Here is a 15,187-nt window from a genome sequence, read left to right as displayed (position 1 = left end):
TAGTTGTCTTCTCCCCTGTAGAGCCTACATATATGTTACTCTATACATAACATCCGAATATTCTCCTCTTTCCTTCCACCATGAGTCTGAGGGCGAGTTGTTGCCTTTATTGGATTTGCTGGATTTGTTGTGGATCAAACCTCACTAAGCGCAGACTGGCAAACATTAAACAGTTGACCTCACACATATGGTCTGAGCATCTAACCATGGCCAATCTCACGCCGAGTGGACTAATGTTCACTCACCGCATGCTGCTTATCACTTCACTGTTGAACTCCCATGGAACCTTTAGATTACAATATTACTGAGGCGGCCATAGAGACATCAAGACTTCTACAATATGATGTTATTAGAGGCTCATGCACATATTCTGTAATTGGAAAGATCAGAGGAAAATTGATTTCTTATGAAAATCTGATACAAGGTTAATGTAAATTGTTGAACTATCAAGGGGAAATGTTCACTGTCACTCTGACACATTTTAGCTGACTCACTCTGGCCCTTCTGCAGTGCGGACCATCAGACATAAGTATCAGGCAGATTAAGGTCAAAGGTCAACTCATAATCCAAGCTGTGTGTCTGCGAAATGGCAAAATTCAGGATACAGAAATGTTGACAAAATAATAAAGACTGTAAAACTCAATCAAGAATATTTCTTACTGTACTGAATAAAAGGTCACATAACATTAGGAGTCAAAAATGCAACAAAAGTAAACTTTTATTGTCATGTTGGAAAAAAAATCCTGTTGATTTACAGATCAAGATATCTGAAAGCTGACTCGCGTTTCCTCCTCACCCCCTCCCCAGTTTTTCCTTTACCCTCTTCACTCATCATGCATTCACAAATAACAACTCCCGAGTTGCTCAACTAAAATTTCAGTCCGATAAATTTCATCCCATGATGGATAGGTGCTGTCTATTGCTCTTGTAATAGTTAGCTGTGTGAGTGGCTTGTCATATTGAAGCTGTTTTTCATTCAGATTGTTTCATTCTTTCATCAGTTCAGAGAGCCAGCATGATAAAATCATGTACTCATTCAGGTTCACATATTATGATTTGGCAATTATGAGAGATTAATCATAATCATGATTTTATGATCAAGTCAGGCACTATCAATAATTAATATAAAAGGCAAAAAAGTAAGACACAGGTATAAGTAAAACTTACCACAAATCAATTATGTAACAGGCTTTGCCTGCAAATTAGATGCATTGGAATAATTAAACTCAAACTCATTTTTGTCTAATACAGCTTTTCAAAATAGATGTCATGGTCTCACCTCAACATATCCAGGGTTCTTTTATTTAATTTGTTTACCTAAAAGTATGCAGTTCTTTGTGTACAACCGTTAGTTTTATCAATAGTGGGGTGAAAAAGACCCCAGAATTGCAGATAAAATAAAAAAATGATTGATTAACTAAATTGTTAACACTAAAATGGTCAGTTGCTGCTTAAAATCCAAGGAGCAACTTGAATATCAACATTCATTAGCCGCATATATTTCTAATTGATCCATTTTTTTTTTTTTTTTTTTAACAAAAATGATTTATTTATATTCAGCAATCTTTGTAAGGCTGGAATTGCCAAGCAATGACTGATGTCTGTTTTCATGTATTTCAAGATGTGGTAAACAAGATGCATTCCTCTTTGAGTGTTGGTTGTGATCCTTATTCCCTGTTGATTTTAATCAACATTATGTCTTGTTTAAGGCTCAGCTCTTTGTAATCTTCACAGTTGTGTTGTATCAATGAAAACGGGAATTTTTAGTGGATCAACTACAGGAGTGGTTCCTATCAGATGCTGTGTCTCTGACCTTTCACCTTTGCTTTGTTCCTCATGAGTACCCAGTTCAATCCACACACTCATACTCAGCGTAAACACTCACACACACATGCGTGGTAAAAAGATGACGATCAAGGGTCGTAACCCCACCCTTCACTCCGCCCCCACTTGAAGTTAGTGCGTTGTCCATATAATACACATGAAATTACACAGAGGTTCACAGTTATTTTACAAAAGATAAGATGCCTGAAGCAACTAAAAATGTTCTACCAGGCATTTTGCTCGTTACAAAATCACATCCGTTTCACCCAACCCTAACACCGACCCAAGCAATTTCCTATTCACAAGTGAATACAACAATAGCCCAAACCGTCATTCACATACTCTCCCCCACCCCAGTCCCACCCAAAGACAAGAAGAAGAAAAAAAGTCTCAAAGAAATCCTTAAGAATCCAAGAGGTTCCTTTTAATTCCACTGAAAATCAATATATGTCTCTGTGTCACGTTTTTTTTTCGTCGTAAGTTCAAGTCTCTCCAGAGAACTGAGCAAAATTGTACACTCCCAAGTGTCGCAGTTCGCAAATTCAATAATGCAGCCGTCTTTTTACCCGCAACCCATAGGCTTGTGAAGGGCAGCGAGACATGTCCTCTGATAATCCACAAATACACAGTGTTGTGTTTTCCCCAGCATATGTTTTAGTATGATTTATTGGTGTCTATAGAAGCATACAGCTTTCAGATCATTCTTGCATTGGTAACATTAAACCTTGGTAATGGAGTAAGGCATAAAATGCAGACAACAGAAAGAATTATTCCTCTTTTTCTGTTCATAATAGATGTTTTTCTGCTGTTTTTCAGTGTTCTCGCAATGACAGGTTTCAGAAAAAGAAAGTCTGATCGCTCCTACCAATCCACGCCTACCGACAGAGAGATCTCATTGAACATTCACAGAAATATTACAATCTGTCCTGTCTGCATTGGTCAGCATTCTGATTCAAGTCAAAATATGCCAGAGAAAGCATGTGGCTGATCAATGATTTCTTGAGTTGTGTGCAAAATATTAAGGGAAATTCATTTGACACTGAACGCATTTTGGAATTTAGTTCACCTACTTGTTAGCTCCTAATGAAATGGAATACTTTAAAAAATAAATCTAAACATTCCACTAACAGCTCATTTATTTTCCTTATGTCAAACACATTCATATTTTTATTACAAGATTAAAATTAGATTTTTGTTTGATTTCTGGTTAATAGGAGGCCAAATTATACCGTCAGACTTCAATCCAGCACAAACATTCAACTTTAGGTTCCTTGTTACTACCCGACCAACAACTTCAACATACCATGTGTTAGCATGTAACACATAGTAAATGCAAACTGAAATACCTCTAATGCAACCTACCTTTCACTTACATATGATTGAAAATGTAAAGGCTGAATTCATTAACGTCCAAGATACATGTATGAAAATCACATATAATAAAAACGCTTCGATTTTGTATAGCTCCGATAGGCTAGCAAACTTTCATTCAAGTAATTCAAGACACAAAAGACAAAGTAACTTCTCCTCTACAACACCTCCTGTGCAATCGTTCGGAAGGATAAACGATCGGTTGTTTAACTGATATACATCATTAACAGATCAGTATTTTCACTCAGTCCTGATCTGTCTCTTCACAAAATGAGACAACTTACAGTAAAATACTTCACCTTTTCTTGCTCTGAATATCATAAGACTGGTCATATGTTCAGATTCATTATGGAAATTATAAGGGCATGAGTTTTTTTGTGCAATGCTAGAAAATATTTTATAAATTAATAAATAGAGTTGCGAGAGAGAAAGAGACAAAAAAACAATAAATTACATGTTGCTCAGGGAAAGAGCGCCTACAAACCTGAATAGGCCATATTTCACACAGATTCATATTTTCAGTCAGCTCCTTTCATCTGCAATCCCTTTGAATCAACTTGAGAGGAAAACAGCATTTGTTCTGGAAGTTGCTTTTGTATACACACTGTTTTCATGAGCATCTTAATTCCTGCCTGATGGAGCCACAGGAAGGATTCAGCCCAACCAATTAGCATAAATTTTAGGAACTTTGTCTTTTTTTTGTCAGCCTCATTCATTCCTCGAGGCTTATGCTTGGCACTCATTCTTAAAAATAGTTTAATCTCAAGTTTGTTTCCCCTTAAAGATAAGGTAATACACATGCACATAGAGTATTTTTTGAATCAGTAGTTCAAATAATATAAATTACTCTGCCAGGAGTGCAGCTGTTCACAAGGCATGAACAATATTTTTGTAAATCTTTGATTCGAGGCCCTCAGGATCCTGGTAAAGGGATACAGATACTGAGCCAAACCAAATGGTAATGTTTGCTGAGATCGATCATGAGAAGCCATTTGAAATAGCCTTCATACATTCACCATAAAATAGACCACCAGTTTGGTTGATTTGTACCACCCTAGCGCAAAACATACGGTTCTTCAAACCAGTTTAGAGTTGATTTACCAAACCACACATTAGCGTAGAGCCCATTTCCCCCTTAAAATCATTAAGGTGACAGTAGATGCTTATTCCGTGACATCCACCCTTTTAAAGCATCTTAAACTGAATCAAAGGCCACAACAGCTCTTAAAGTTCGTTCGTGTCTCCATCTTTAAAGACTTCTTATTCCCTCCCCCCTGGCTGTCCACTCTCCAACCATCCAGAAGAGAAAGAAAAAAAACCAAAACATTATGAATGAACACTCATCTTCACATGACACAGTAAGGCTCACGGGGCAGTTGAGGTGGAGTTCTACAGCAGGGAGGCAGGTGGGCCAGCAGGCCCTTCTTCAGGTCCTTGTTGAGGAAAAAGCAGATGATGGGGTTCACGCCCGCTTGGGCGAAACTCATCCACACGGTGGTGGAAAGATACCGATGCGGGATGGTACACGCCTTCACAAAGACCCGCCAGTAACAGGCCACAATGTACGGGGACCAGAGCACCAGAAAAAACAAGGTGATGACATAGAACATCCTGCCAAGCTGCTTCTCGGCCTTAAACTCCTCCATGCCTAGCAGGCGTCTGTTCTGGTTGTGCAAGTTCTGCCTGATGCCCAATAAAGTGGGGGGCATTGGGCCACGGCCGAACCCTGCTATCCAGTTCGCGGCTGCCTGACCTGTGGCTCCAGGTCCGTGAAAGGTCCAGTTTTGGCTGATGGCTGGAACCATCTGGACCGGCTTCATCTTTCGGTGCTTGTATTCGAACAGCAGGAGCTTCATGTAGACCACGTGAGTAGCCAGGATTAGCACAGCCAGCATCAGCATGAAGCCTAGCGTGTCATTGGCCTTGAAGTAGCGATGTTCAAAGATGCACTGGTCCTCCTCGCGGATGAACTTGTAGGTGCCGACGTCAAAGACGGGTGGGAAGGCCATGGCGACTGACAGCGTCCAAACCATGCACACCACCGCCACGCAGGTCCAGAAGGTCATTCGCTTGGAGTAGAAGCGGTGGTGGGCGATAGCCATGTAGCGTGTGACGCTAATGCAGAACAGCATGAAGGCAGCATGGAAGCAAAAAAGGACGGCCATAAAGGCCACCACCTTGCAGCTGAGCACGCTGTAAGTCCAGGCCGAGCCGTTCTTGATGGACACCAGGACAAAGGGAAAGCAGACCGCCGAGCGGATGGTGTCGGCGAGGCAGAGGTCCAGAAGAAAGTAGTAGGGTGCCTTGTGTAGGGCTCTGTCCCGTAACACTAGCAGGGATACCACTAAGTTGCCCACCAGGCTGATGCAGATGATCAAGCCTAGAAGGACAAGTTTCACATAGGTAGACACGGCCGAGGAAGGTGCTCCACCCATCACGCCACCTGTTGTGGACACCACGGCCGCCAAGGGGTTCCCAGGCCCATCGCTGCTTGCGTTTCCGTTGGCCATCCCTTTTGCTGCTCAAATCGCACACCTCCTCCTTCAACTCCTCCTTTACACCCACTTCCTCCACTCCCTCCTCCACCTCCGCCTCCTCCGGCTGAGCTGTTGTCCGTCCTCGTGGTTGCCTTTCGTTGTTGTCTCAAATGGAAGGAGAGAAGCTTGATCTGCATTGCCCCATTTTTGTACAGTTCTCTTTGGAGCGTCCCTTCAAATGTGCCACTTCTTCTGGCCTCCACACCTATGAATAGAGAACAAAACATTTGTTACCCTTGTTTTCTCACACAAACAAATGCTGGTCTTTAAAGGCCACGAACACTACTGATTTTGGGAGAAAGTATAGCATTTTTGTAATTCCTGAGAGAAAGTTTTTTTAGGTCAAGAAGACTGAGATTGCGTAAAGTGATATTGATGCAGGAAAGAAGAGAGATTTTTCTCAATACCACTACAGCATTATAAAGTTTTTGCAAATAAAAATGTATGAATTTGTTGGCATAGTGAGGAGAACACACAAATACAGTAAACTACTGGTGCTGAATAAAAACAGTAACTCTAGTACCTCTATGGCAATTCATAATTGGCAAATTCATAAAGGCAAAAACTGCAAAGTAGATTTTAAAAAGCATAACAATCAATAAAGATAATCTGGAGTTATTTACCATGTGTGGAAACACACAGGTTCTCAAATGTATAGGGAAAATACTGGAAAATTCAGTATTTTTTTCCTAGAAAAACTGTTATTCACATTAACATTCTGTTCTGGTTTGTTCAGGTTTCAGACTGCACTAATGCTGGTCAAACATGATCCCCAAAGTAAAAGATGAGACAAATAACAAAAGTAATTCTGCTTTAATTTGCTTTTTTGTATATTTTTTTCTTTCAAATTTACTGATTTATTGCTTTTACAGGACTGTCAGTATGTTTACAAGCAATTTAAAGGCCCACATTTCAGTCAGAAAGAAATAGTAATGGGTTGTCAACACAAAAATGTGGAATGGAAAGTAACGCAGAGTCTGGAGAAGTTTTTAAATATTAAACATACAACCCGAATTCCGGAAATGTTGGGACATTTTTTTAAATTTGAATAAAATGAAAACTAAAAGATTTTCAAATCACATGAGCCAATATTTTATTCACAATAGAACATAGAACATAACAAATGTTTAAAATGAGAAATTTTACACTTTTATCCACTAAATGAGCTCATTTCAAATTTGATGCCTGCTACAGGTCTCAAAAAAGTTGGCATGGGGCAACAAAGGGCTGAAAAAGCAAGAAATTTTGAAAGGATTCAGCTGGGAGAACATCTAGCAACTAATTAAGTTAATTGACATAAGGTCTGTAACATGATTAGCTATAAAAGAGATGTCTTAGAGAGGCAGAGTCTCTCAGAAGTAAAGATGGGCAGAGGCTCTCCAATCTGTAAAAAGATTGTGGAATACTTTGCAAATCTCATCATCTACAGTGCATAACATCATCAAAAGATTCAGAGAAACTGGAGAAATCTCTGTGCGTAAGGGACAAGGCCGAAGACCTTTGTTGGATGCCCGTGATCTATGGGCCCTCAGACGACACTGCATCACTCATCGGCATGATTCTCTCATTGACATTACTAAATGGGCTCGAGAATACTTCCAGAAACCACTGTCAGTAAACACAATCCGCCGTGCCATCTGCAGATGCCAAATAAAGCTCTATCATGCAAAAAGGAAGCCATCTGTGAACATGGTCCAGAAGCGCCGTCGTGTCCTGTGGGCCAAGGCTCATTTAAAATTGACTGTTTCAAAGTGGAAAAGCGAGTTGGTCAGACGAGTCCAAATTTGACATTCTTATTGGAAATTACGGATGCCATGTCCTCTGGGATAAAGTGGAGGGAGACCTTCCAGCGTGTTATCAGCGTTCAGTTCAAAAGCCAGCATCTTTGATGGTATGGGGGTGCATAAGTGCATACGGTATGGGCAGCTTGCATGTTTTGGAAGGCACTATGAATTTTGAAAGGTATATAAAGGTTTATACATCTATTTCAGGGAAAGCCTTGTGTACTTCAGCAGGACATTGCAAAATCGCATCCTGCAGCTATTATAACAGCATAGCTTCGTAGTAGAAACCTATATCAGGCAAGAATTCCAACACCAAAACTCCAGAAATTCATAACCTCGATGTCCAGACACCTTCAAACTGTTTTGAAAAGAAAAGGAGATGCTACACCATGGTAAACATGCCCCCGTCCCAACTATTTTGAGACCTGTAGCAGGCATCAAATTTGAAATGAGCTCATTTTGTGCATCAAATTCTACAATTTCTCAGTTTAAACATTTGTTATGTTATATATGTTCTATTGTGAGTAAAATATTGGCTCATGTGATTTGAAATTCCTTTAGTTTTCATTTTATTCAAATTTTTAAAAAATCCGGAATTTGGGTTGTATTTTAACTTGTCAGAGTGACAATCCCCATATCTGCTGATTGGCTTCATCACTCTGTCTCCTCTCCACCAATAAGCTGGTGTGTGGTGGGCGTTCTGGCGCACTATGGCTGCCGTCGCTTTTTGTGGGAAAAAAGCATTCCTGTCCCAGCGGGTAAAAAAGAGCACTAGCAACGGGAACATAGCATTAGCACTAGTCAGTCTTGTTAGTTTTTTTTTTTTTTTGGTCTTGGTTTGGTTTTATCAACTAGCTAGTCAAATGTGTTCATTAAACTTTAATCATTACTGCTTGCTATGGCAATATGACAATATATATGTTGGCGATGATATAAAGTGTAAATCAATTTAACTTTTTCTATATCATTTATATATCATTGTGGTATGCAAATATATCTGTGGAGCTTTTAGTTGGCAGGAGCTATTGACATGTCAGAGCGATAAAGAAACATGGATAAATGAGTAATAAGCAGCTTTCTGTGTGTGTGTGTGTGTGTGTGTACCCCAAGACAAAGATAACTAATTAAAAAAAAAATGTTCTAAATTGCACAGTTGCCTTGTAGCTACTAAAGCCCAAGTGCGATTTTCCTTTCGCTAACAGACAGATATCACAGGATTATTACAGAGGCAACTACATTATTTCCTGTTCATCAATAAGATGAGAACCAGACCCATTATAAATCTAAATGTACTCGAAATTAAATTAATTAAAAAGTGTGATATCCAAGTAGTAATAAAGATATGTGCTGTTATAATAATAACAATAGCGCATACAAAAATAGTAAATTAACTGTTTCATGCTACATGTGTACCGCACCCAAGCCACCTCTTCAAGCGGGCTAGGGCATGGTTAAATGAACTGGACACGGTACAGAGCAGTCACACTTGTGAAATGAACTGGACTTTGGGGGTCAATCGCGCTCAAGCATGGATCAGATGCCCTAGTGTGAGTACATCCTAAATCTAAGTGAATAGCAGATAGCACACCACAACTATAACCATAACAGCACAAAAAATGATGAATGATAAAAACATTGACAGTGACAATCGGAATCATTTCTGCTTTAAAGAGCTTGAGCATTTAGTGACAGATGACACAACTGCATTGTATACATAGAATACATTAATATAGTTATCTTCATAATTATCATTCTTGGTGTAAACAGGCCTTAATAGTGCTACTTCACTGGATGGCCAATTTCAAATGTATTTTGTGTATACATTGTGTATAAAACCGTATTTTGTATTTAAATACATTTTTCCACACAGTATTTTGTATTTGTATTTAAATACATTTTTCCACACAGTATTTTGTATTTCTATTTTAAATACATTTTGATGTATTTGTGCCCATCTCTGTGTGCGAGACACTGAAAAACAAGTGGAACGGTCACAAGACTGTTGTGTAGTGCATGTTTACATTGAAAAAAATACCCAAAGACAAAACAGAATTCATTCAGCGGAAATGGTGCCAAGTCCAAATTCGACCTAGATAATGTGGTTGTGTCGCTCGCGCAGCCTCGGCATTGTGCACAATCTGCGTATGCTACTAAAGAGTGTTGGCGCAATGATTTGGTTTCGCATTGTGTCAGAACGATAAAGAATGTGTCTCAGATATGCAAAATCTGCTGTAGCTTGATTCTAACTTTGCATGCAAACGGCAGATGTTAGGAAATAGCTACAGTTTATGTTTGATAAATAATGATTCTGTTAAATTAATTAATTTACATCTGGATTGCATATGCATTAAAAAACAATTTCAGTAATATAAAATATCAGTGATTTTAGATAAAGTAAACGAAAACCAAGGAAAGCACATTTTCATATTTCCATTCTTAATTATTAATATTTCAAATAGATCATGTCACATCAACTAAAATATTATCGTCTTACTCATTTAACATAAGTCAATTCTTTAAACAATAAATATAATCTTCTTCCTAATCACGAGTGCTTGCACCAAATGTAAAATCCTAAAAAAAGAGCTTCAGAAAGAATGGAAAAAAAGCGCACCTTGCACCACAGTAGATATTTTAATTGTGTCCACCATCAGTAAACAGATCAATCAATAGTCTGCTGAATGGGATAAGCAGGGCTCCTGTAAGCATCTGCTGTAACATGCTGAGGAACATCTTCTGCTTCCCCCTTAGTGCCGAGTAGATCAGCTGTTTCCACCACACGCTACATGGCATGCCAGCAACTAGTCTTTCATGGTAATTACCTCATTGTTGCTAGGCTACAACACATCACTTTTTATGTGTTGAGTATAGGCATGTGGACCTAGGATGCGGGGGCAAGGGGGATGGGGTGCCAATGAAAGACTTAGGGGATGGTAAATCTTTTTCAGTCTGCACTGAAGGTGACAGCAGAGCCTCAAGAAAAAGCTTTGGCATATATAGTGATAGTGATGGCCTGAACTATGTAGATATATAGCGTGATTAATTTCGGCCCACTTTTTACCAAATGTTTCTGGAAGTTCCAACTAACCTAGACTTTCTCATTTGCACCCACGTACCAAAAAGCCAGTCTCAGCCCCTGGTTGATGGTATTTAGATGAGGGCATGCATACTTGCCAAACAGACACGTCCCCTGCTGTGGCGTAGAACAGCCAAGCTAGCGTTATCCAACTCTCTCAATGTGAAAGAGCATTGATCCATGAATTCAGGTGTATACTTTCACCTGCTGTGGTGCTATTGGCAGCATTTAAAGAGCCATTTGTGCTAACCCTCACTGGCTAATAGCCTCTGGTAGAGAGAAAGCTAAAAGTAGATGCCAGCTGATGACAAAGTCACCGAATATCCTAGTCCAACAGGAGATAGAACTGCGCCGACCCATTGTTTTAGAGCAGAAACACTAATTCACTTGTGTCACAGCAATTACAGCTGCTTGTTGCTAGGCTACAGGGTCCTTCTGCCTTGTGCGGTGTATGTGAAACTCAGAATTGTATGCGTTGAGGTGAGCTGAGAAGGAAAGTGTCACTCATGAGGAATAATCAGCCAGAACGGAGACTAAAGTGAATGTTTCTGTCAGAGAGAAGATAAAATGTTACAACCTATACCATGACATCCTGTTGTGACCGGTTCACAAATTGTACCGCTTTACATCAGTTACAAGTGTTATTTGAACTGGCAGTTTCACTGTGATTTAATTTCAGAAAGGTAGTTGAAGTTTTGTTATTGTTCAGAAGATGTTTTCAATTGTAGCAACGTTATGACAACTATGTAATTATAAATATGATAAATATTAAGTCCCGTAACGTGCTACATGCGCGTCACCTAACCTTACCTTTATGCAAATAAAAGATGAAAGGCTCAAGGAATACGAAACTTGAACAACTGTTTCCCAAGCGCTTAATGTCACATTTCTCACTTCAAAATAAGCGGTTAAGTGGCCTGGTATAGGGGGAATATTAACATTTTTATGGTCCAAAGATGACAATTTGCATACGGACTGTTCCCACAGTAAATGCTAATGTGCTCGTGCTTTGTTCTGTGAAATAAAGGGCTAAACAAGAATGTGGCTTATTTGGATGTGTCAGAGCTGCTACTGTCGTTCTTGTCACCTACATAAGTGAAAGTTCACCTCTCTATTTTCTCAGCTCTAGATAGACTCGTGGGAGACATGTACGCATTCCAAAGAGGGCGGATGAAAGTTTCATTTTACTCAATGAAAGAGAATTTATCCTCCTATCCTCCACAATTCTTTGATAGGCCCTTAACAGTCTCTCAGATATTCAGTATGGGATGTAGCTATATATTTTGAGCACTATCAGGTCTGCTGCAGCCTTCATGTAATCTAATGAATTTAAATGTGCCTTATGGTCTAGTATGGTAATATAGTCCCTACAGACAAAAATCCTTTTCATTTTGTTTTCTCACTATATAGCAACACAACACTTGCCTTAACACCCATTTATCACTGTTATTGTAGCCCATAAGTGTATTATGTGCAATGCCAAAAGGTTAGATTTGATTATAGATTTTTTTGTACATGTTACATATTTGTTGCTATTGTATATATTTTCAAGCAAATTACTTTATTAAATAATTGAAATAATAGTATTAGGGATTTTTTTAAAAACATACAGTTAAGATAAATGGGCAAATGGGCCCAAACCAGATATACTGATGAAATTTAGGCCTACCTGTACTAATATTGTAAGATACCTGAAAAAAGTAAAAAAAAGAGAGAGGTAATGACATGCAGAAAGTGAATAAAAAAGAAATGTATATTGTGATACATGTTCCCCCTATGTAAAGACCTCCTAAAGGCATTTTACATAACGGTTGAATAATATTTGATATTTACAAGATTTTAAATCAAAATAGACTTTTTTGTCAGACTAATATTCAGTAGAATAAATATTTTTTTCACACACTTAGGAATGAACACATACACACACACACCCACACCCACACACACACACACACACACACACACACACAAACATTAGCTACATTGTACCCATTACAGTTGTCATCCCTTGGGTTATCATTGTGTTAAATTAATTATTCTGAGTCTTTAATATTTCCCTCCAGAGGTTTAGTGTGCTCTTATCTCGCATTAATAGTGAGAAGGCCTTCGATGTCGTTGGGAGGAGTCAGATGTAAAGGGAGTTGGTTGGAGGTAAAAGGCTGGATAGCAACAGCAGTGAATATCGCTACCGTGGTCTCGGTGGGAGGAGGCGACGCGGAATTCACCAACCAAACGAGCCTGAATCATTTCGACTCTCCCACACCTATCGTTTTGATACGATACAGAAAGAACAATGTGATCCCGTCGTTCGTGGTTAGCTTTTATAAAACGTTTTTTTTTTTTTCGTATCTCCTTCATCTTCATTTGCGTTGGGTTATCGGTGCGCTTGGTGATGCGCCACACTGATATACCTACATAAATCGTTTATTGAACTAGAGTCTATTTTACAGAGCGTGCGTTGTCGATGGTTTTCCTTCAAACACATGAAAGAATATAAAAATAATGAATTACCTAGAGCTAATGACGTGACCCGCACAGCCAATACGCAAAAGTGCAAATGACCCGTATGGACAGTGTCGGAGCGCATATAGCCTACAGTCCCAGACAGTGTTACACTGATATTTCGTTATCTAACTCTCTTGGGTGCGATTCCCATCTTCTTGGATGTGTTGAGCATTGTGACCTGCATGGTTATCATTAGATATCATGAACAACTACAGCGTCTCTCCCTCTCTGTGTGTGTCTTATTCCGCGCGCGCGCTTTGCGCGTGTTTGCATGAGGGACAATGAAATAACAAATGCATAAAACAGGCCTGCATTTCACTTCAGTACATAGTATGCGTCATGACGAGAGTCACTTATGTTTTTTTTATTATTAGGCTACTATTATTTATTTGTTATTATTTAAATGCTCGCGCATTTGTAGGCTATTCCCCATTTTATAGTTAATTAGCATATGATAAACATCAAATAGGAGGTTCATAATGTGATAGAGCTCTTACCTATAATTCTCGATCTTCCTCCAGACAATGGATGTTGTCTCGATGGTAGGCCTTAACAGGAGCTTGTTGCAAATATATGAAAAAATAAAAATAAATAAAATATAAAAACACACACAAAAAGGTGCAAATGCGTTTTTTCGACCCGACACAACGCGTTCAAGGAATCGCACATGAATCCAAATTGTAATCCAAGATGAACCTCGACGTCCTTTATGAACAACAGAGAATGGGAAAAAAAAAAAAAAAATTAATGAATTAATTAATACAGGGAATGGTCACGTCTGAAAAACAGAAACAATATCTGTTTCACTGGAAAGTCTTTTGCTGAACGGTTTAAACAATATTATGCCAGAAGCTGGAATATTACAGACATACGGGTTTTAAAAAACAAAAAATATCGTTTCCTCTTTTTTCGTGTGCATGTCATGTCTTCGGGTTTTCCATAAAGCTAGGCCAAGCCTTAGCAGTATATTCCCATCACACGGTGACTAAATCAAACAGAGTTTAATAGCACAATTACTCTATTTCCGCTGTGTTTTGTGGTACTGTTTAATCCTGAGACACAGCGTCAGTGTCATTATCTTGTGCGCAGATTTAGATGTGTAAATAACGACTGGCTCTCGCTACTGGGCTACAGAACAAGGCGCTTCTCCCCATCTTCATTTTCTGGCTGGAGCCAAAGACATTTTCTCCCACGCCACACCGATACACATCTTATCTTCGACGGGAATAAATCCGCTTTATCACGCATCATCCCTCGGTATATCCATTGGCATCAGCGTTGTCCTCTCACATACTGTAGTCATTCTATGTGGAGACATGTACACAGTACATGTAAGCGCCCTATATATTTAAAATGCATAAGCCTGGTACGGTCTGTGATGCAAGGCGCAAAAAAGATGGATCACACATGGCAGTCAGACCCGATTCGTTGCTCGGGAATTCGCCATGACCGTCAGTGTCCTGGTGCCATCGCTGAATTAAGAATGTTAACGAAAAATGAACGAAATGAAATGGGTTCTTCTTCTGCGATGGTGAATTGGAAACAGCGGCTCCCGTCTCTGCGCTCTACCTCGGTTTTCTCTGGATCGGATCCCTTCGGAAATGTCTCGGGATTTTTCGGCATCCTCATTGACGCTGTTCTCCCCAACATAGTCACAGTGGTGCACTGAAGTCACATAGACAACTTTTAAATGGCCAGTGTTGTTTAAAAATATATAATTAGCATTTTCACAAATAGATGGCATTTATATAGGCTGTCTTTTTGTAGTTTTGAATTACATTTTCATATTTGTTTACCCTTTTGAATTGGGTGGGCGATGGAGACTGGCATCAAAATAGCCTAAGTAGGCTACATTTTTATTAAAAGTCCAGACTTTACTCGTTTTCATAGCCATTGTGTTGTCTTGTGTTTTAGGGTTAACAATGGATAATATCCTGTCAGAAAATTAGGCTACTAATATGTACTTTTAACTAAATATGTAGCCTACTTTTTGTACTTACACTGAAAAAAAAAAAAAGATTAATTGAATTTACTAAAATTCAATGAATCATTTTATTGAAATCAATTTATTTTAGCTACATTTAAATAAA

At 39.0% G+C, this 15,187-nt stretch overlaps 1 protein-coding gene across 1 annotated transcript; it reads right to left on the bottom strand.

The window, feature by feature from the left end:
- Positions 1-707: 707 nt before the first annotated feature.
- gpr173 (G protein-coupled receptor 173) lies at positions 708-14,722 on the bottom strand. The gene is made up of 2 exons (XM_058785403.1): positions 13,595-14,722; positions 708-5,937 (listed from the first exon to the last, which is right to left on the bottom strand). Exon 2 carries the CDS (start codon positions 5,703-5,705, stop codon positions 4,542-4,544), a length of 1,164 nt encoding a protein of 387 aa, XP_058641386.1. The 5' UTR covers positions 5,706-5,937; positions 13,595-14,722; the 3' UTR covers positions 708-4,541.
- Between the last annotated feature and the right edge of the window lie 465 nt (positions 14,723-15,187).

The sequence above is a fragment of the Onychostoma macrolepis genome, chromosome 08 (genome assembly GCF_012432095.1).
Source record: "Onychostoma macrolepis isolate SWU-2019 chromosome 08, ASM1243209v1, whole genome shotgun sequence".
NCBI lineage: Eukaryota > Metazoa > Chordata > Actinopteri > Cypriniformes > Cyprinidae > Onychostoma > Onychostoma macrolepis.
This window is presented reverse-complemented; position numbering and strand designations above follow the sequence as displayed.